This window comes from Grus americana, chromosome 3 (genome assembly GCF_028858705.1).
Source record: "Grus americana isolate bGruAme1 chromosome 3, bGruAme1.mat, whole genome shotgun sequence".
NCBI lineage: Eukaryota > Metazoa > Chordata > Aves > Gruiformes > Gruidae > Grus > Grus americana.
Window position 1 is genome coordinate 13,940,138 of NC_072854.1, and position 22,288 is coordinate 13,962,425.

The window sequence follows — 22,288 nt, forward strand, 5'->3', positions numbered from 1 at the left end:
CCTTCGCATACCTTCCTATAGCATGTGAGCTGAGCTATACCTGTGCTGTTTTTTCATAGAGCATTAACAGGATTTTCTTGGTATTTCTGACTTGTTCATGCCTGACTTCTCCCGTCTTCACCCACCATGTGTGTCTTTTGCCTGCATAATACTGAACTATACCTTGGCTTACCTTCTCCAGTCTTCTCATGAAAGTGTATTGCTGCCATTGTCTTATTTGTTTGTCACCTTTCTACAGGGTTTAGAACAAAATTTCTTCCATGAACATTCATTATGCTTTATAAAGGTACAGTTCTGAAAGACTATTTTCACTATATGGTGGCAGACAGCTTTCATCTTACTCAGAGTTCAGCTGTGTCTTTAAAATAGCCCATTTTGATTTTGTGAAAGCTATTGCTTCACAATTTTAATTGTATACATCAAGAAAAAAAAAACATAGCAAGCTTCTAAACTGTTGTTGTTTAATGTTGTTTGACTTTTCTGACGTTTAGATTATTCAGTCTAGGTTGTTTTAGGAGGGGAAAAAGTTCCCCTCTCCCCAAATTCTATTAAAGGTTAACGACATCATCAAAACAATGCTTGATTTGTTTATGGGAAATCAGATATAACTTTTCTCCTCTGGTGGCAGAGTTGCTTCAAAAGACCTGTCATCACAATGTGCACAGCAGGAATTCGGAAGGGTACTTAACTGTGACAGCCAAAAGCAGGTGAGATACCTTTTCCACTGGTGTATGCGGATCAGTTTTCCCAAAACATGTGGTGTTTCTGGCACTCCGTTTTAGGCACCAGCTGTACTTAGTCTTGATGAATTTGTCACATGTCCTATGGATATTCCTGGAAAATGAAGAGCTGCTCTGTCTGCCCGCTGCTTCTGTATCACGTATATTGAATAATTGGAAACCTACAAATATATGTAATCAGTTATGTAGTTGCATTTACTAATTCACTAGTAAACTGTTATAATGGTAGAAAATAATGTTTTCATGCAATATGAAAAATGCAATACATATCATAACTGTTTAAGACTACATGTCTGGGATGTGTTTCTTAGTATATTTCATCCTCAGTTACAGAATAATTGTGACATAATAAAACTCTTTCAGAGCCATAAGACTTGCAGAGCAACAGAAACTGGCATTGATTTCCCTATTGCTTTCTGAGAAGATACAGACTTTGGACTAATGAGATTCTGGATTAAATTAAAAAAGAATATTTTATAAAACTTCCCTTGCAGATCCTGCATTATACAACTATATTTATTATATATAGCCTACTTTTTTAATGCCTCCATATCTGTATGCAGTGGGATTATGGAAGTGCTAATTCGAATGTGAAGGTTAAAATAATTTACAATCCACCTACAGTAAAATATGGAAATAATAAATTCTGGTAAGTGTAAAAGTGTTACCAGGGGGAAACAATATTTGAAGGTTCAGGATTTTATATTCCTCTTACCACAAAACATAAATTTGAGATAATTTAAAAAATAAATTTAATAAAATTGGAATCAAGCACATTCTTCAAAAACATTTTGAGTGGATAACAAAACCATTTGATGGAAACACCATTTTTATAGTTCAGTAACTTTCATATATAGCTTTCTCACCTCTAACAGATCAATACTTGGCCTCTTACTTGAACAGTTCTGAACATAACACATTTTAGTATGTAACACAAGCTTTCAAATGCAGAATTAGTGTTTATAACATTATTTTTTGTGATAATGAGACATGATTAAAAAAAAAAGTAAAGATTCACCTACTCCCAAAATATTTTTAGAAAAAGCCCCAGACCTGTTTTTTTAAAATGTGCATGTCTTTCAGCAAAAATATATTGTTTCATAAATGTGTTGGGGCAAATTGCTTTTTGCCTTGGAGTCTGGATTCAATGTGCACAAGTTTACAAGATTCAAAAAAAATTAATTTTCTAATCCTCAACTAGATGAGTCTTGAAGACAAGCCTGCTGTATGAAATGCTTGAAGGGGAAAAAAAAAAAAAAACCAAACCACCACACAGTTGCCATTGGTAATAGAAATAATTGGACTCTGACCTTAAAACTGAATTAGACCTTCCTCTTTTGAAAGCCTGTCCTTGGAGAGAAAAATAATCTGCAGGTTTGAATAAATGCAGTTGGTAGGATACAGAAACTACAATAGCATGGACCTCTTTTGTCAAAGGAAAGAATGGGAAGAATTGCCAAGCCAGCGTAAACAATAGAGTGAAAAGAGCAATACAGGAAAAGTCAGCTCTTTTGGAAGAAACAGAGTTGAATACCTCCGTAATCTGTCAGTTTGCTGGGCTCCAATCATATTTATTCTACTGTTGAAAAGAAAAGACAGACAGGTAAAGGATGGGGATAGCAGTAGCTCAGGAAAAAAAACCAAAACAACAAACCTCTAGTATTTGTGTAGAGTTATGGTATGGCACAGCTGGTAGTTTCTTTTAATTGGAAAAGAAGGCCACCTGCCTTAGTGACTGTAGTGATCTGCCCCACGCCTGGAATTTCGGGTGACTACCCACCACATAGTAATGCAGATTTACCCTGCACATGTCTCTGACCTATGTGGGATTTCAGTTTCTGGAACAAGACCACAAAGTTGCATAGCATAAGCAGGGAGACTAATGAATTCTGGATGCAGTAGCATAGAATGCCTGTTGTGTATACGGCAAGCTACCTGTGCCTGCTGAATTCACCACTTCCAGCCCAGGTAGACTTAAATATCGTGTGCAGGACGTATGCAGTGGTCCTGATGTGCCCCAGGTCAGCTGGATTTGCTGCACAGATGTAGAAAAATGGAAGCCCTACCTTTTTGCATATGTGTGTTCATATCTGTATCTCTCTTTTCTTCTTGGTCTCATCTGCAGTTATGTTTTTGAGTTTGCAGACTGCAATGGTGTTTTGATGCCTGAAATCTTTCTCAACTGACTTGCTTCCACTTTAACAGCTACTTTTCCAACGTTCTGTTGCTCTCTGTTTCTGCATGAGTCACTGGAGTTACTGATAATGGAAACTTGAGGTAAAAAAATAATCCGTACTAAAACATAACTATCAGTTAAGAAAAAACCTTGCAATAAATGTTGAGATAAATACAGCGTTTTAATAATTTCTTTGCCTTTTTATAAAGGACTCGGGTACAGGATCTCCCATTCTTTGCTGGAGTCGAGACTGGTTCATTCCAGTTCTGGTGTTTGAATTCAAATACAAGGAGTTTTTCTGAACTCTTTAGAATGAGGAAAGAAAATAAGGACAGTTTGATGCAGTCATGTAGGGGGCAGGAGGGAGTTACAGATTTTTTTTTTTAGCACTGTTGAGAAGGTGAGTGGTGTGGGTTTTTTCTGGGTTTTTTTTTGTGAACTTAGCAAGAAACTTATCTGTTAAGACTGACTTTCTGTAATTGCTGATTTCTGATCGGATGAGATATTTTGCAGTTGTTGTCTTTTTGTGTTGTTTTCTTTAAGCATTTAGAGAAGATAGTTATTGAGTGCTGCTTGACTCTTGGTGAGAGCTTTAAAAATCTAAAATTCCCCTCTCAACTTAAATTCCCCTCTTAACTTATTCCTATGGTGAACCTGAAGACTTTTAAAATGGCAAATTGAGCCAGAGCAGAAAATACTTTTAAAAGAATTTTCCGTGACTTATCCATACACGTCACTGAAAGTATTTAACTTTTCCTGCTGTGAGAAGGGAAAAAAGATGGAGTAGACATTTTCCAGTCAAGATTGCACTGCATGACGATTCTTTCCTATGAACTGGAAAGTCTTCTCCTCTAGTATTTTGTGGTAAAGTCTGTTAATAAGCTTTTATGAAAAACTTTTGAAGTATACTTACAGTATTTCTTGAATTGATGTGTCTGGACAACTGTAGGTTTCATTCCTGCAAAATCTTGTGCTGAAACGTGAGATTGGTTTTGGTAGGTTTGGCCAGGAGGCAAATGGCCAACAGCAGTTGCCAAGGGAAAAAAATAAGTACAGGCAAGCACATTGCAACATTTACCTGAAATTTCTCAAGTATCTGTAATATGAGGCTCAAATATTTCTGAATTAGATATTTTCTAGATGTAGTAGACTGTCATGACACTTTATTCCAAGAATTCTTTTTATTTTTGAACCCAAATACATGGTGTTTTATCTTCTATGTCATGCAGTGAGTAGTTAATAGCTTAGTTGCATATGGTGTAAAAGAGTATCTGCTGCTGTTTATTTTAAATGAGGCCCTGCTAGTGTCATCAGTGTTTACAGTGTTGTAGGAAGTAAAAACAGTGAAATCTCATTTCCTATTTAAGAGAAACAAAAAACAAAACAATTTTATATCAATCTTAGCATATTGATTGTTTTCTTTCTTCTAGGATTCTTCAGTGTGCTCTGGCTTTCACAGAAAGGATGATCGCACACTTCTTACCTTTGGTCATTCACGTTGCTTGTCTCTGTACTTTTCAACCTTTTTCTATCATATTCTGTTGAGTAAGGTAGGCAGAGGGAGGCAGAGTTGCAGATTGCTTCCTCACTGGATGGATTTTGGAGGTGAGGGGAAAGGGGGAAGGAAAGCAACTGTCAAACAAAGAGAGCAAAACCTGGGAACTTGAATTGAGTGACATCTTTCTCAGCAAGCATTTTTTTTAAGCAATAAACTTTCAACTTTAGTTGAAATTATAAGCCATAGTGGGGTGTTGGAGAAGTTACTTTGAATGGAGTCTGTGCTTAATCCATGACTTCTGTTAGTTGGAAAGGATTCTATTTTAAAACGATTTTTTTAAAAAAATATTTGAAGTGGTTGGAATTTGAAGGCCAGACCCCAGTGTGGTTTGTGTTACAGGGAAGAAAATACCTACTTTTAGATGGGGAGAGGGAAATATAGATTATTTCATGAGTTGGGGAGAAGGGCCAGATAGGTGACTGCATCAGTCTGTGAAAAGAAGTGTTTTCTAGTAACTTTTGATTTTAGACTGGGTAGATTACTTCTGCTTGCATAAAAAATCAAACTTTACTCTCTAATAATTGTTTATCAGGGTCAGGAAAGTGACTCAACTCTGTTAAGAATAATTGGAGGGAAAAAACATAATTCATCCTGATATTCAGGTCAGTTAAGAAAATTTGCAAGTTTTGCCAACTTTACTTATAAACCTTTTGTGCTACTGAATTTGTTAAACAATTTCTTAACTGGAGCTGTAATTCCAGAATGTAACTTTGCCATATCTATGGCAAGTATGCAGGATGTGGCAGCTTAATTCAGAAAAACTTGTTCGATGTAGTATTTGGCAGTACAGGCTTGGACTGGTAGATATTTTTTTTTTTTTTTCTTTAGGCTTCATACTGAGGGATAGTAGCATTAGGAGAGTGTGTGAGTTTTGGAATGTCTTTGTTCCTTGTCATTCAGATCCCATATTCATGCATGGATGTCTTTAAATCTGTGTTCTAAACTTCTGCTGTCTTAACTTATTTCTAGTGATTTTCTCTCTTAATAATCTGTTAGCCAAAAGAGGGAAACTTTGAAGTTTAAATATCCATTAAATGTATGCGCCTTTTTCCTTACTGTTTTGCATGACTTCTTTCTCTTAATAACAACAAAAACAACCGGTGAAAGAATAGCCAAACCAAAGCAACTTTCCCCAAAGTTTCTCTTGGGGCTCTGAGATTATATGGGAAGAGTTATTCAGATGGGTTGCTGTTACTTGATAGAGCCATGAACAGTCTGCAAGTGACTACTTGGAACAGGAATTTGCTTTCAAAGTAAATACAATAAATGGTATCCGCTGTAATTTTCTAATGGATCTTGATAAAATTATTTACTTGTCATGTGTCCCCCCCTTATTGCTTACCCATCAGTTAGGTGTTTCAGAGACTCGTGCAAAACCCGAAGTTTGGAAGAGAGGGGTAGGGGCACAGTTGTGCTGTCTTTAATGGAATCATAGAATTGTTTAGGTTGGAAAAGACCCTTAAGATCGAGTCCAACTGTAAACCTTACAGTGCCAAGTCCATCACTCAACCATGTCCCGAAGTGCCACAACATGTCTTTTAAATACCTACAGGATGGTGGCTCAACCAATATGTTGTGTTAATAGGAGGTGGTTGAGAGAGAAGGACTGACAGAGAGGGGCTGACTTTGTTGTACAGGTTACTCGGGATTATTCGTGCTGTTCTTAGTAGAGCTATGGGAAGGAAACTAAGGGAAGGGCAAGATGTGGTGTAAGTGCTCCTCTCAGCTTGGCTTTGTGATTCTTCAGCTTCTGGAACTGCCCAAGCCCTTAGGCTCCTTTGAGAGCTTCCACTGCCAACTGGTCCTTGCCAATGACTGAATCTCTTTTTACCCCTGATGTTTATGAATAAAAGATTGTTAAAATTATTTGATGTAGTTAAGTGTTACAGGCACATATTGTATCTGAGTTATATATTTTTTTAATATGGTAAAATAACAAAATCATAACATTACAATTCTCAGAGGCAGAGCACTAGTTAAGGTATTAGTATGTGTAGCTGATGTTGGGGGAAATAAGCTATCTGTAATGTGAAATCAGAGTTGTTACCTGAAAAATCTTCTCTTAATTTTATTCTCTCATAGTAGTTCTGCCACAGTTTTGTAGACAGGATTTGAAACAGCTTCTTAAATGAAACCCTTGTCTGTCCTCTGCTGTATAAAAGCTGTTGTTTTCTCCCCCTCACCCCTTGTAAGAAGATGTGTTAATATAAAAAAAAAAAAAAACAAAACCAAAAAGCAACAAAAAACCCCCCAACAAACCAAACACACACACCACAAAAAAAGCCCAAAACACTCCCCAAACAAAACCAAACCCAAACCAACCAACCAATCCCCCCTGAAATGCTGTGTTAAGCCTACTGGGAAGTAAATGGAAAAATTCTACTGTGAAAAGAAATTGCCTTGGGTAATAAATTTTTGTCCGGTTTTCTTTTATGTTTAATAGAACATAGAAAGGGAGAGCATTATTGACCGTAACGGAAAGACCTGCTCATACTGTCTTCATTTTTTGAAAGAGAGTGTTAATCACACTTTGGCTTTTCTGTTATTTGACATTTCAACTGATAAAGAGACCTTTTTCACTACAAACTGGGCCTTCTGTAATAACATTCTCACGTATGACATTTGAAATATGACTTTATTAATTTAGCTTATGAACCTAGTTTTAAACATTAATATTTACAATTAATTGCTAAATTCTGTTATCTAAGACTTAAACAAACAACAGCCCTCCAATCCCCAAAATACATGGTCTGATGATCAATCTTTCCAAAATCAGAAAGTGACTTGATTCCTGGTGCTTATATGATAAATGTTAATTTGGAATTTTCTTTATTACTTTTCAGTGATGTTGCTGCGTGGTACCTAATTATAAAGGACCATTTTGTCCAGCTGAACTAGAATAGAACAGAGATGTAACTATAGCTGAGTCACAGCAGTTTTCCATCTTCTCCCCGCCTTTCTTGTGACTTTTATAGCCTGCAAATTTGTCTCTGCCAATTTATTGCTGGATTTCTACCGCATGTTTCACTTACAGAGTTGGAATTATTGTGCTAAAACATGAGGTATTATTTGTTAGTGCATAGAGGGGGGAAAGGAGGGGTGGCTGACCTTCTGGGAGAAATGCGTGTGTGTGTACAGGGCAGGGCAGTCAGCATGGACATGCTTTGCTTTGTTAAATGTGCTTAATGGCTGTTGCTAAATGAGATGGAGTCACCGATTTTTAGTTTGTTGTTTTGACTCTTACTGTATGGTGAAATTGATTTGTATGTTGGAATTTTGTTTCTTTTTAAGCTACTGAGTTACAGTCCTGCTCTTCAAGGAATGAGAAGGTTGCGTGGGTTGTTAATTTATAAATAGGGATTGTCCCTGTAGTATTGCTATTGCTGTTTATCATCAGGGTCAGGAGAAAATGAATGAGATTTAAAATAGCTTCTTGCTCCAGTATGCTGAAACTTCAATGTCTTTACTTTGTAACATGGTTTGTTTCTTATTTCTACAAATGTGAGAACCTATATGACTCTTCTCTGCCTCCTTAGTTTATGTTCTGCATAGCTTGACATGGTTTTATCGGATTCTATGCTGCTTAAACTGCTAGCCTACAACAGCAAGCCATAACTAATCATTGTAGTAATAGCTCATGGTGTTCTTAATCTGCATCTTAAACAGATTTTTTTTTTTTATTCAACCTCAATATTTAGAGAATACTTCACTGTGAAAGTTTGTAGTCAGAAAACCACGTTAAACTTAATTGAGAAGATCAGTACAGCAGGGTATATCGTTTCGTTTCAGTACAAGGATTTGTGCTAAACTTTGAAGAATTATTATTATTTTTTTTAAGCCGTGAAGATCATAGGTTTTTACTCTTTTCAGTCTTCCGTGACAGCATATGAAGTCAGAATACTTACTGTGAAGCAATAAAAGTTCTTAAAGCATGTAGTGAGTTTTTACTTTTTTTAGTGGATCTTTAATGGTACAGGTAGAATATGTGTTTGTACAGATATCATACAGGCATAATCATACTTGTAAAGCTGCATTAAGAAGTGATAAAAGAATTGATACTGTAATTGAATAATATGCTTATTATCAATTCACTGAAATAATTGTGTATGCTTTATATTCCATTAATTGAATGCCATCACAATTAAAAAAAAATAAATTGTGTAAAGCTTTAGTTTTCTGTTATACCAGTTACAAGCAGGGAACATTGAAAATTATTCCTTGGAACGAGCAGAAACATCGTGAAGAAGACTGGTGTGAAAAAGCAGAATGCAGGTAAGTATATAGAAAAAGCTAAAAATTTTTCTATATTTATGTACATTTCAGATAAAAAATTTACTTACTAATTCTTAAAATGTGCAAAATACCCAGTAAGACTCACTTCTTATTTTTGTACACACTGACTTGTTTTCAGCTTTCTTAATGAGACTGAGCAAACACTCTTTCATGTTACAGCATTACGTTCAGTGTGATTATGTGATGAGTAACTTTCAAAAATGCATGTGAGCAGGGGGAAGTTACTGTTGGAAATCCCGATGTATTTATTTTTTTTTTTTTTTTTTACCCTTCCACCCCATTACTTGTCAGCCATAACATTATCATAGCAGCATTAATGGATCACAGAACTGCCTTTCACTGTGTGAGGAACAGATGGAAAGCAGAGGTTGGGCATACTTGTGTCTTTAGTACAGAGGATTCTTTCTTTCATGATCTATCTCATGTTTGGACTCTCTTACTAGTTACTTTGCTAGACAAAAATCAATACTTGCTGTGATTGGCATTTGAATCTCATCAAATTATTGGTGTAATGGTAGGTTGATTGTTTCATTTTCTTTCAGAACAACCAGAAGTTTGAGAGTCATAGAATGGTTTGGACTGGAAGAGACCTTAAAGATCATCTAGTTCCATCCCCCCTGTCATGGGCAGGGACACCCTCCACTAAACATATACTTATTTTTTTCTGTTTTTTGTTTTAAAGGATGATTGTTGAACCAACTTTACAAGATGAAGGCGAATTTCTGTATGAAACGCAACCTGAGTTACAGAAGTACAGAACTACTGACCTTTCAGTAGATCTCGTTACCGATTGGTATTTGAGCAGAGCACAGGAAATTGAAAAATATGCGATGCAGGTGAGAATAGCAGTGAGGAAATGATGATGGCTGACTCGAGCTGATCAGCTTTCTTCAACAGAATCCTGTCTTAATGTGTATTGATGGGCTGATATATGCTGTGTCTCAATCTTCATTATGGCTTTTGAAGTATTTGTTTTTTTCTTTCGCAGTGTATTTATGCTTGCTTTAAAGTTTAGTAAGCCACGTAATTGATCCATAGGAATGAATAGGAAGGCAGTAGATTCCCTTTCACTTGGCTTACCATAGCAGACAGTAGCCCTTTCATAGTCCATGAAAAGTGTTTACCATTACGTTTTATGATTGTAACTAAGGGAGGGAATGTTGTGCACAGGGTATCAAGAAACGTGTTTTATTATCTGTCACGTGAAGTTGTGCCATATATATCAATATGTGGCAGTCACATGTGTCACTCATATGCCAGTATGTAGCACTGGCATGGTTTCTTCCTCGCAGGTTTATTGTGTATCTGTGGGACTCCTATGCAGCTTATTTTTGCTTTATTTTCTTCATATTTTAAAAACTTTTGAAGCTCTATGTGGTAGAGATAAGCATTGCAGGTAAGAATAGAGCTGATCACTGACATGCTCCGTTGTTTTATTGCTTCTCAAGCCATTTCATGGCCAATTAATGGTCAGCTAGAAAAGTCACGTTACATGCAGAGGCATGCATAACTTCAGTCAGTTATCTGATTATCTTAGTTTAAAGCAATCCTTCATATTGCATGCTGTGAGATGAGGTGATGTATCTGTGTGTGTGATCTCCAGAAGGAATAGTATTCTCCTAATTTACATGCATCAATAGGATGCATCTGGGTCAAAAGCCTATGATGACATTATCCACTAAGATTAAGCATTTTATTTGATCTTCATAAAGCTGAGAAGAGCAATCCATTTAGAAATACACAGTCCACAAAAACTTGTAGGAACTTAGAATTGCCTATTAAGCGAAAGGAACAGGGAAAGAAAAGACACACAAACAGGACACAGATTGGACTTGAAGTTGTTTTTTTGGCAGGTTGTTTTGGTTTTTTTTGTTTTTCAGGTGGACTGTGCTCTGTCCCTTGTTCGTCTTGGCATGGAGAGGAATATTCCTGGTCTGCAAGTGCTTTGTGACAATCTGATCACTCTTGAGACAGTAGTTTATGAGACTGATGGTGATCGAACCTTAACTTTGAAGGAACTTGTAGAGATGAAAGACATTGAAAAGCTGAGGTTGTTGATGAAGAATGTAAGTATTTTAAATAAATCAGTGAGTATACCTTGATTTCTAGTAATTCAGGTTACTCTAGATCCTATGTATATAAAGATACTGTTAGTGGCTGACATTTTTCTGAAGAACCTCCATCTTTAATTGAACCAGAATTCAACACTGTTACTGTTCCTTTGTTGTTGTGGTGATTTTTCTTTTCTCTTTGTTTCTTTGTTTTTAACAAAAGCTAAAATGGCTTCTCAAAGACCTGTTTCTTTGTCCTAGGCACAGGACTAAATATCAATAAATCCAGTCTTTTGAAAGCTGTGAATTGTTTTTTTTGTTTACTCTTTCTAAAGGATCTTCAGTGTAGCTGTTGATGCTGCAGATACAACAACATTGAACGTTTTCCTTGGATGTTTTTTGGTGTTTTTAAATATTGGCAAAAAATCTTAATATTTACCTCTGCAGCATATCTTTTTTTTTCATCTTTTCTGTGTTCAGCCTGTGCATGGCATTTCAGAATAGAAAAAGACCTTTTGGAAAGGTTGAAAAATACATGGATTGAACAGGGCTCTGAAATTCAGTCGAAGAATACGTAAGCACCAGAGGAGAATATTCGTGCACTTGAAGCTGCTTGGAATTTTCAAAATTCTGTAGGATGTATGTAACTACTCATCGTTTGTTTTTCTGTCTTGCATTCTTGCATACTGAAAGAATGCTACTTGCTACTCTGACACGAATGCAAGCCGATCTTTCACTCCTTCTGAAATTGCAGAAGGAAGACAGCTCAGCTTTCCTCGGGTAATCGGCTTTACTCCTGTACTGCTTGGTTTCCCCAAGCCATTGGGTAGCAGAAAGATGATGGATTGTTTCAGTGCTTCATGATGTAGTGATCTGTGCCGCAGTAGTGAATGTCAGGCTTTAGCTGTTGTTTACGATAGGTGAAAATACTGTTTCAGTTATATTGGTCAAAATATGTTCTGTTTGTTTTGGACAATGAAGCTGAACTTTTTTTTTTCCCCTCTCTAATTCATTGCCGTTTCTAGTCCTCTGATGAAAAATACGTGAAGAATGTTTATCAGTGGATGATCCCTTTCCTCCACCGCTGTGAAAATCAGTCCCCTGGTCTTGCAAATTCACTTTTTAAAGAATATTTAGTAACATTAGCAAAGGAAGACCTGACTCTACCTCTGAAGATATTTCAAAATTCAAAACCTGCTGTAAGTATAGAGCCCTGATGATTCTGCTGGTTTCTTTGGAAATTCTTGTCCTGAAGAGGTGAATTCATACATAGAGTTAGTTCATCTTCTAAATCAGGTCATCTCTCTGATTTTTTTTCCCCTCTTCTTGGACCCAGGATTTGTTATGTTGTAGAAAACGTTAATTAAAAAGTATTACAGCATGAGTTATGATGCAACTGAGTTGTCCTTGATGAGATTGTCAAAGTAACTTAGTTATGATCTTGACCTAGTAGAACAAAAATTATTGTAAAGATTCTTCTTTGAAGTAATCTTATGGTGACGTGTTTAAAGTAAATTCCTGGCATATTTGCTTTTTAAAAAATGGATACGAAAGAGTTTGATCTCACTAATGTTTTTTTCCTGAGGAATTTACTAACAGTAGATTTCAAGTTATTTCTCCCCCACACACTTCTCTTTCCATAACAAAATAATAAAATGGGGACCATTAGGATGGAGCCAAGACTTCAACGAGTAAGGGTTTGAAGCTACCTTCCGTATGAGTATTTCATGCTGCTTCTACAGTTTAAATAATTATTCCAGGGCACATAAGCACATTTTTGCATGCTATTGAATGTTCTAAGTGTATGGACAGAAATCAACCAGTGAAAGAAAACAACAGCTATTTTTTATATATATATATATACACACACACACACACACATATATATATGTATATGTTGTGCATATTAAATAAATCTGACAAATGTTTGCAGCAGTTGCCTTCCTCTGCCCTGCACCCTCTCCACTTCTCAAATTCAAAAAGGGTATAATAATGAACCACTGTTCTTCACGTGTCTGCAGTGTAGGAAACTAGGCAATTTATTTACTTGGAGTACATAATTTTTTGTATTCAGAAGAAACATACCTGTTGAATTAGAAGACTAAAACCAATGTGATTTCTTTTCTTGTTAGTGTCAGCAAAAAATTATTCCTGATCAAGACCAGCTTATGATTACAGCATTGGAGTGTATTTATAGTTGTGAACGAGATGACCAGCTCTCTCTCTGTTACGATATTTTGGAATGCCTTCCTCAAAGAGGATACGGGTAAACATTTTCAGCTAGTTATTTGTAAATATTTCAGATATGTTAAATGTAGTTATGAATTAATACTTTAAAAATAGTTGTTAAGTCACTAAAGGGTAGATGATGTTACTGGAATATTCTGTTCCTGTCTGAGTTGCCATGGTCATATGTCTATATGTACTCTACCAAGGCAACAAAACATGATTTAAAGTAGCAGCCTAGAACAAGGCTTCTCTGTTAGTTTCTTAGCCTTTTATATCCTGAATTGAGACCAAGTGTTAGTGCTTACTTGTTGGTCGTTTTACAGTTAATGGTGTCTTGCACTTAGCTTATAAGGAGCAATATGGCCCTGAGAGAGAGATCTCCATATGGAAGACCTATATGAAGGACAAGTAATTCTTGAGGAAGTGATACTTAAGGAGAAAATGTCAACTATTCTCCCAATACCTTTTACATGTAGGAAGGAGGAGCCTGAGAAATGTCTAGGGAAGAAGGAAAAGCTCAATTCTTGGGAGACTGAGGGAGTCTCCCAATTTTAGCTATCCTTCCAGCAAGAAGCCAACAGTATTATTCTTTTCAAGCAAACGTGTTTGACTTTCATCAAGGAATGTTTCAAACTGCTTATCTTTAATATGAATTACATGAAGAAATTACAATAAGTATGGATAGATATATTTAATGTTACTTGTATAATATCTTTGCAGGCCTGAAACAGATAAAACTGATACTCTTCATGACAAAGTAGATGAACTGGAACAAATTCTTAGGTATTTAATTTTGCTAAAATAAATAATACATTCTTACAGAACTCACTAGGCATAGCCAAGAACATTTTTATGGTAAGGAAGCAGCGAGAATATTTATCTTGTTTTTAGTGCTGTCAGCAAGATAATCTGTAAGTTTTTTGTATTCAGACTTTAGAAATTTTGAATGGTTTTAGTTATTAAATATTATAAAGCTGCACAGATATTTTCCTTGGAATAAAAGTTTTGGGGTTTTTTTTGGTTTTGTTGTTAGGGGTTTTTTTTGCGGGGGGGGGGGGGGGGGAGTTGAAGGGAGAAGAAGGTTACTTCTGAAATATCCAGGGAATTTGTTTTGATCTTGATACTCTGTAATGCTTTGAGTGATCAAAAACTAAAAAGCTGTGAAGATACATCATGAGATTATTGGTCATATGCATTTACCCTACAGTATTAACTTTTTTTGAGTAAATAATGTTACTTCATGGTGCCTGTTTTTGCCCTTGCAGTCCATTGAGACAGCTTTAAGACTGCTGCAGCAGAGGTAGCTGTACAACTGCACGGGATTCAAAAATGTTGACTATTCATTTACAGCGTTTCAGAGCTGTTGGAGAAACACGGACTTCAGAAACCCGTTTCCTTTGTGAAGGACACAAAGGGTAATGTGGAGGAGGCACGGAAGCTGATGATTAGGCTGACGAGGCACACCGGTCGCAAGTTAGTATTCAAAGGGGAATGGGAGATAAGGGGGAAAGGACAGTAAGGTAACAGTACTTAGTGTTCAAACTGAACAGGGTGTACATAAAACACATTTGTTAAACTGATGATTAACATGATTAGTGTTTTGGCTGCATTCTCCACATTCAAAAAAACTCTGTCTTGCTTCAGACCTGTTTCAATATGTTTGTGTTCAAGTAAACAAGCCTAAAAGGCATACTGGCTGCAAAATACTGCACGATAATGAACAGTAAAAGTTAACATATTGGAAATGAGGTCCTTTAAGACCTATTTAATTTTATTGAGAGTGTAGGATTTGTAAAATAATGCCTTTTTTTTTTTTTTGGCATGTTTTCATAGGAGCTCTTGTAATAGAGTAATTTATTGATTTTTGCGTATTGATTCTACCTCTTTATATTTCCAGTATAATTTTTCAATTTTTCTGTTTTAAGAGCTACTTCATTTAAATCATCTTCCAGCTGTAGATGAATTATTACACGGTTCTTGGCATAAGCAGATAAAAAGATTGAACCCTGGGAAAACCAGCCATCACTGTGGGTTATTGTTTTTTCTTATTTAAAGTAAACATGCACAACAGTTTATTGGTGGTGGTAGGGTAGTATTTAGCTTGGACATGCTTGAAAGCTTTTTAAGACTTCTAAAAACCTTTCCTTAGAAAGATCAAGTCAATGCCTCTGTAAGAAAAATGTTGATTTTTCACTTTTTGTAGAGACTTTTTGTTTTGCCAAAATGAAAGCTAATGCCACATGAAAAAGTCACTATTAGCTGGACTGGCTTGTGTAGCTTTAAAAAGTCTTTTTTAATTTGAAAGGCTCAAGATAATGTCAAAAAACCTTCATAGTGTTTTTACTAGTAAAAGTTTTGATAGAGCACATGAAATTATATAGGAAACTTTGTGGCTAAAGAGATTCATAGATGCAGAGGGTCAAGAATCTGAATACTGTTCCTATTAAGGAACAAAATAAACTTGCAACTCTATTCTCCTGTGATTGTGTGTGATTGATTAGTCCTTTGAGATTGCCTACAACTAACGGCACTTAATGATCCTCACTTGCTGTTACAAACTGTCTTTTACACTGCAGGAAGATAGCACTTCCAACTCTCTGATGTACTGTTGGAAGTTACCAAAACCTACTTGGGGGATCTTGATAAAGAGTCCTTAAATCCCTGTGTGATCGCACAGAAAACAAACAGGAAAAACACTTTGGGTACTGCATTGCTGTTGTCAAACAATTTTATCCCCCAGACACTGTTTTACTGTTAGCTAATGTTAAAGGCATTCTGTCTTTAAATCACTTTTGGTTAAAAGTCCAATTAAAGATTGAAATAGCCTTTGAGAAAATTAATGTTTTTGGTGATGGAACTGCAGTGTTATCTATTGCTTTTCTTTAAATTTGTGGAGCAAGAGAATGTTTAATTTCAAAAATATTTATAGGCAACCATCAGTCAGTGAGACACACTGGAAGGAATTGCTCCAGGATATGTTAGACATGCAGCAGAAAGTATATACATGCTTACATTCAGATACTTGCTATGAGGTGAGTTTTATGTTTTCTTACTGATTTATGTCCCAACTAAGCTACAAATTCTCATCTCGTATTGTTGCTCACAAATGTAAATACATTTTCATGTGTTGTGTCACGTGGTTGTCTACTGGCTCTTTTATGGTATTTTCATTCAAATCAGAAACTTACTGTGTTGATTTGTTTCATCAAAAGTCCCTGTAATAAATATCCTGTATATCTTTTACTAGAATTCAACTTTTTTTTTTGTTGAATCAGCTTCTTGAGACTTTGTAATTCTATGTACAAATGTGTTTAGTAATAAACACTTAAAACCAATGAAAATTATTTTCAGCCAAGCATTTCTTAAACATGAAGTTCTGGCTGGATAATATTATCCAAGATCATTATAGGATTATGGACTTTCTACTGCTTGCAGTTGAAATAAAATAATGTGAGATGAGAAATCTAATTTCATTGAAGAAAAACAAAATTTGCATGTGCATAAACCCCAAACCTATGTCATTAATATTTGCAAAGGACAACTACGAGACTGATGTGGAACTTGCTGTGACACATACTGTTGACCTACATTTTCACTTCAATATTCTGCACTTTATTACAGAAACAGTGCCATGTCTACTATAATCGGTCTTTAAATAGTCACATCTTTTAAAAGTTTGGGTGTTTTATTACAGTTTGCAGATTTAATTGCTTATGGCTACCAATCTGATTACCTCTTGCAGAAGTTTTGAAAGCAAATTAGAAAAAAAAAATTGAAGGGAAAAAGCAATGCTATTCAACCAATACATAAAAATGTCATTCTTGTCTGTAGTTGTACAGTTTGAAGTTGCTTAAAGAGAACTGCAATATATTTAATGTTCACATTTTGTGATAGGCTAAGCCTTAGTGTACTTTTTTAAGTGCATTTAAAAAAATGCACTGGAGTGCTCTGAAAATAATAGCATTTGCTTTGCTCTGATCTTAGTATAAGTTCTTATTAATATTAAATTATTTTTTTAACCTCTGTACCATATGATTAAACAAAACACAACAAAGGGTTTTGGAAAAATTATCTAGGAATGCTGAAAGTGCTTTGAAATGTAGTGCTGTTATATGCAAGTATACTTTAACTTCAGCCTTGAGAAATTGATGAGGTAGTAAAGATTTGCAGTCGCATGAGAGGTTTGTATTGGGATTTATTTTTTTAGCATGATGCTTACTCTGTTCTGCTTGCATGCAAAATGAATCCTGTTTTCTTGAAGAAGGACTTCATGTCCATAAATTTTGAGAGAGGTAAATTGTATGTATGTGATCTTCAAGGAAGAAGGGTCAGCTATCATACTTTGCCTCTTTCACTGTTCCTTGAGGATTAGTATATTGTGAAAAGGAAGATGATGCAATTGTATGATGTTTTTCTAAGAAGCACTGAACTGCATTCCTTTCCGGAGCATGAAATGGTTTGGAGAGATTCTTCCTAGTGAAGAAATACTTTAATTTCAAGATGATCTCATCTGTGCCCCCTTTCCCACGAAAGGTCAGACCAGATGATCTTTTGAGGTACCTTCCAACCTAGGCTCTTCTATGATTCATGGATTCTATTTAATTTTTTATTAAACTTAAAACCTTTGATAAAGGTCATATTGTTGCAGCTGTGATATTTTGTGAAATGATTAAATGCATATGTTGCTTTTCATTAGGACAATTCTGAATGTGTTTAAAAAAAAAAAATCAAAAAACAAACCAAAAACCAAACCCCACAGCAACTCATTCTTGTAAGGAATTGAGATTATTTTGAGTGTCCTAAAGGGGGCAAAACTTTGACCTGAAAATAAGTTAAGTGTTTTGTGGGACATGCAGCATTATATTAGTATGCATTCCTTGAAGATAGTCTTGATTGAAACTTAAAAAAAACATATTATATGCTCAGTTCTAAATACTTTTAATTTCTTTAGTGATACAAAATTTCTTTTCATATGTTGTTGATGTTAAGTTCTTAATACTGAACTGCCTTTTCAGATTCTTACATCCTATTAACAGCTCAGAATGTAGGTATAAATAATTTCTGATCTCTAAGTCATACTGTAAAAAGGCAGTTAATAAGCTTTTTTTTCTGCAGGAAGTAGAAGTAACTAGCTACTAGTTAATTTTAGCTTTGCATAAATAAATTGTGGATATACTCCCTTGGTAGAAGTTATATATTCTGCTGTGACTGAATATATCCTTTTAACTTCAAAGGCCCTTTTATTCAAAGGTCTTGGTTCCATACAATGCAGAGAAGCTTACTTGAAGCTGTGGCTGCAGATTATTAAACTATTATTCTTTCTTTTAGATTTTCACAGAAAGTCTTTTATGCTCAAGCAGTATAGACAATATCCACTTGGCTGGGCAAATGATGCATTGTAGTGTTTGGTCGGTGGATCTACCAAGTTCATCAAAAGGGAAGCCACAGTACAGAGTCAGCTATGCGAAAAGTATCGAACTAGTTTTGGCTGCTGGCAGAGAATATTTCAATTCTTCAACAAGTTTGACAGATAGCTGTATGGATTTGGCCAGGTATATTTACAATAATCATATACATAAATACATATTGCTTTTTAATTGAAACTTGAATTTTGTTTTCCCTGTAAGAAGATGTGAATCTTATGTGGGTATATTTCTCTTCATGTAAAATTATGTGGTAAATGGAAACAATATCTTTTGGCTTCTGTAAGATTACTTTGATTCTTTTTCGTAATTTTTTTCCCCTGCCTTGCTTTTTATCGTATGGATTTATGGTGATATTTCAAAATACACAGTTTATAGCTCAAATACTTGCTATGAGTTTGTGTTTATTCTGTTTGGCAAGATGTTTTGGTCCTTCTCTGACTTTTCTCCAATCAGTTGTTTCATGGTAACTTATTTCCGTGAGTGATTATCACCGTGTGTAGGTTTCCTAGTAACCTTCCTGTATGAGTTGTTTTAGGTGGAACGTATTTATCTTATATTTAGCTAGTTCTCTTTCCTTCCACTCCTATTTTAATCTCCACTCTGAAATGTTTGTCAGTTCTCCTGAAAAATGTGATGGGTTCAGAGGGGAATGTAGTTAACATACAATTTTATTTTTTTATCTAAACATTATTTCTTAATTAACATGTAGAGATAAAAGCCATATGACAAATTGCACAAAAAGAAAAATCTTTCACAATTTAATGTGCATGATGAATTAAGCCATTTTAAAGCACTGAGACTATTTTGCATGTGGATTTTTTCTTAAACCAGTATTACTACGTATGAACTTACTATACCAGAATGCAAATTCTATTTAAAGAAATTATCTAAAAGCTAATTATGCCAATATAATATTCATAAAACATGATTTTTTAAAAAGTTTATTTAAACTAATGTGTTATTAATATCTGTATGCATTAATTAATTTTCAGAGCAATTTTGTGGGGGTTTTTTTTGTGTTAATCAGCTTTGTTTTCATTTGCTGAACCTAGTTGAGGAAACACGAATTGTGATAATGGCACTAACATTTTGCTTTCAATCAACTTTTTACAGAATTTTGCTTTTTTCTTTTAGTATATGACAACACCAAAATGTAATAGTGAGATATATTTCCCTAAATAATTACATATTTAAGTACATATGTCTCCAGTGCCTTCCATTAAATTCATTGTGGGTCTAAAGTCAAGAGGGTTTAGGCGATGTTCTTATCATAACTAGGTGAAGAAGATTGCGACAATCCAAGAATAGAATTTTGTTAAAATGTTTAGCCAGTTATAACAGAGATACACTGCCAGAGTTTGGCACTGTATGTTACAGGAGCACAATAAATTACTGGGTTTGTGTTTTGTTTTTTGTGTTTCTGGGGGTTTTTGGGGGGTTTGTTTTGTGGTGTTTTTTTTTTCCTCACGGGAATTTTTCCCACAAATTTAACTTTGAATTTATTCAACAGTTTTTAGAAAAAGATGTTTCCTTCCTATTTAGGTGCTGTCTACAACTTATTGTAGACTGTCCAAGTGCTATTCAGGAGGAGCTAGATCTCATTCGTGCTCTTGGCTACCTTGAAGAATTTGGTGTGAAAGTATTACCATTACAAGGTAATGCATATTTTTATTCTTCATATGACTCCTTGAACCACATGTGTAAATATTTATGACAAACAGTTTGCTATTGTGTGAGCGTTGCATGAGTAAACTAAATGGTCCCTTCCCTGCCTCCAAACAGCTTGCAGGCACATACCAAAAAATGATTTTTTAAAAAACGTTTTTCAATTTATGTGAGCTAAAAAGATGTCTGCATATAGAGTCTGTGTTTTGGAACTTATTTGTAGCAGGGCTTTTCAATAATTAGAGTACTGAGTATCTGAAGCTCCTCATAACGTCAGCAGAAATAGTTTGAGCTCACCTTTTATTTGCAAAATAATCTCCACTTGCTGATGTGCTGATGAGCTTTAAAATAATGGGTGGGAGACAGATATTTCATACATAGGCAGTTTTCATGTCCCCACTGGGCTGTCTCGTTTTGAAGTATATAAAATCTAATGACAGCAGAAGTTAACTTTTACAAAGTATTTCTTCTGAAGACTTGTTTAAAACTTTAAATCTGTTTTGTACCTCTGGCTCTAATTCTACAGAAAGTTATTGGACAGATGTTGGGAAGAAAGGACAATTATGGACAATGAGATAAGGGGGAAAATGGAATATATTGCAGTATTTTTATTGCCTATAGATTGTGCCAAACTAACAAAGTTCATTGCTTTATTAACAAAACCCCCATTTTTCTAAATGAAAGAAATACAAGGGGGCTCATCTACCTGGCTTTCAGTGAAGCTTGAATGTATGGTATGTGGCAACTATGTGGAACTGGATGAACACTGGTATTGAAAGCGCTGAGAAGAGCACTGAGTACCAATGAAATGTACTTTTCTGTGGTGTTTTACTTCTGGCATTGTGCAGAGAAATGCTGGGATTTTTGGAAAGCACTTATGGATCTATGGAAAATAAAGTGGATATTCTTAGAGGCTGTTTTTACTTTACTTTGGTGTTCTCTCTGTCTTCTTTTTTTTTTCTTTTCTTTTCCAAGTATTCCTTCAAAGTGAGCTGATGCTCCCTACGTTATATGCAGGAATCTTACCATTTCTGACTGAGAATTAAGTGTGGTTGCACAGTTGACTTCTAGAGCAGAATTACTTTTTAGTCAGTTTGTTCAGCCTGTAGAAAAATACACACACATTTTCTTCATCTTTTTAAGTGTGGACATGAAGCTATCTCTCTCAAAAAAAAAAAAAAAACCAAAAAACCCCACCATAATATTTCATTAACAATATCTGTAATGCAACTGATCTAGATCAATTAGAATATTTGAAATCATGCCTGTAATTTCATTAATGATCCCGACTTATCCTTTCTTCAGTATTTTTCATGTAAATCAAATTAATCTAATAACTTTAAAATGTAATTTTAATCTTTTAATTAAAGCTCTTAGATGGTCAGTTACTTTGATAGAAAGTAATTAAAATAACATTAAGGATCAGTTATTCCTACAGCAAGAATTAGCAATAGACTTTTATTTGCACTTTTCAGTTTTCTGTAGTGCTTCCCTCCCTACTTGGATTTTTAGCAAACTCAACGGTTAAGGTTGTGAACTACTATTATGATGTATTTTAATATAATCTAGTTTGGAGACTCCTTACTAACATAAAAGGTGAAGAAAAGTCCATCTTTAATGAAAGTGTTTTACCCATGGTATTATTTCAGGTTACTTTCAATTATGTTAGATATTTCAAAAATCTTGCTTATGCAATCAGTGAATGAAAACATTTTACTGCTGCATACTAATATATGTATGTGTATGATAGAATATTAAAAATTAAATGGAAAGTGTAATCTTTTCCTGCTCCTCTGGTTTTAATTCGTTTTGGTGTAGTTTGATTTCCAGAATTTTATTAATAGAGTTTTCATTATGTGAGTGCTTCTTTGCTCTTACTGAGAGGCCTAATATCATATGTTTTAAGCCCAGTATGCTAATGAAGAGTTTATCCCCCATGCAGACATTAATGTCTTACTGAGTGTTAAGTGGAAGATCTGCATGCTGTTCCTCTGTGTTCTGAGAACTTGCATGGTATGAAAATGTTACCTTTTCAAAGCAGTAGCCTGAAGTTAGCCACCCACTAACTAGCTAAAAAGAGCACTGAAATTGGTTCATGATATTAAATTATACAATTAAGGTAATTGTTTAATTCTTGGTAAAATCTTTTT

General features: G+C 35.0%; 1 protein-coding gene across 5 annotated transcripts in view; it reads left to right on the plus strand.

Annotated features, from left to right (window-relative positions):
* Positions 1-22,288, plus strand: part of NBAS (NBAS subunit of NRZ tethering complex) — a 183,475-nt gene that overhangs the window by 40,783 nt on the left and 120,404 nt on the right. For all 5 annotated transcript variants that reach the window (XM_054821998.1, XM_054821999.1, XM_054822001.1 and 2 more), the window contains 10 exons: positions 8,663-8,746; positions 9,450-9,603; positions 10,648-10,833; positions 11,844-12,017; positions 12,951-13,084; positions 13,768-13,830; positions 14,398-14,520; positions 15,977-16,079; positions 18,376-18,599; positions 20,016-20,128. In XM_054821998.1, the coding sequence (XP_054677973.1) occupies positions 8,663-8,746; positions 9,450-9,603; positions 10,648-10,833; positions 11,844-12,017; positions 12,951-13,084; positions 13,768-13,830; positions 14,398-14,520; positions 15,977-16,079; positions 18,376-18,599; positions 20,016-20,128 (1,358 nt within the window). The remainder of the gene's footprint in view (positions 1-8,662; positions 8,747-9,449; positions 9,604-10,647; positions 10,834-11,843; positions 12,018-12,950; positions 13,085-13,767; positions 13,831-14,397; positions 14,521-15,976; positions 16,080-18,375; positions 18,600-20,015; positions 20,129-22,288) is intronic.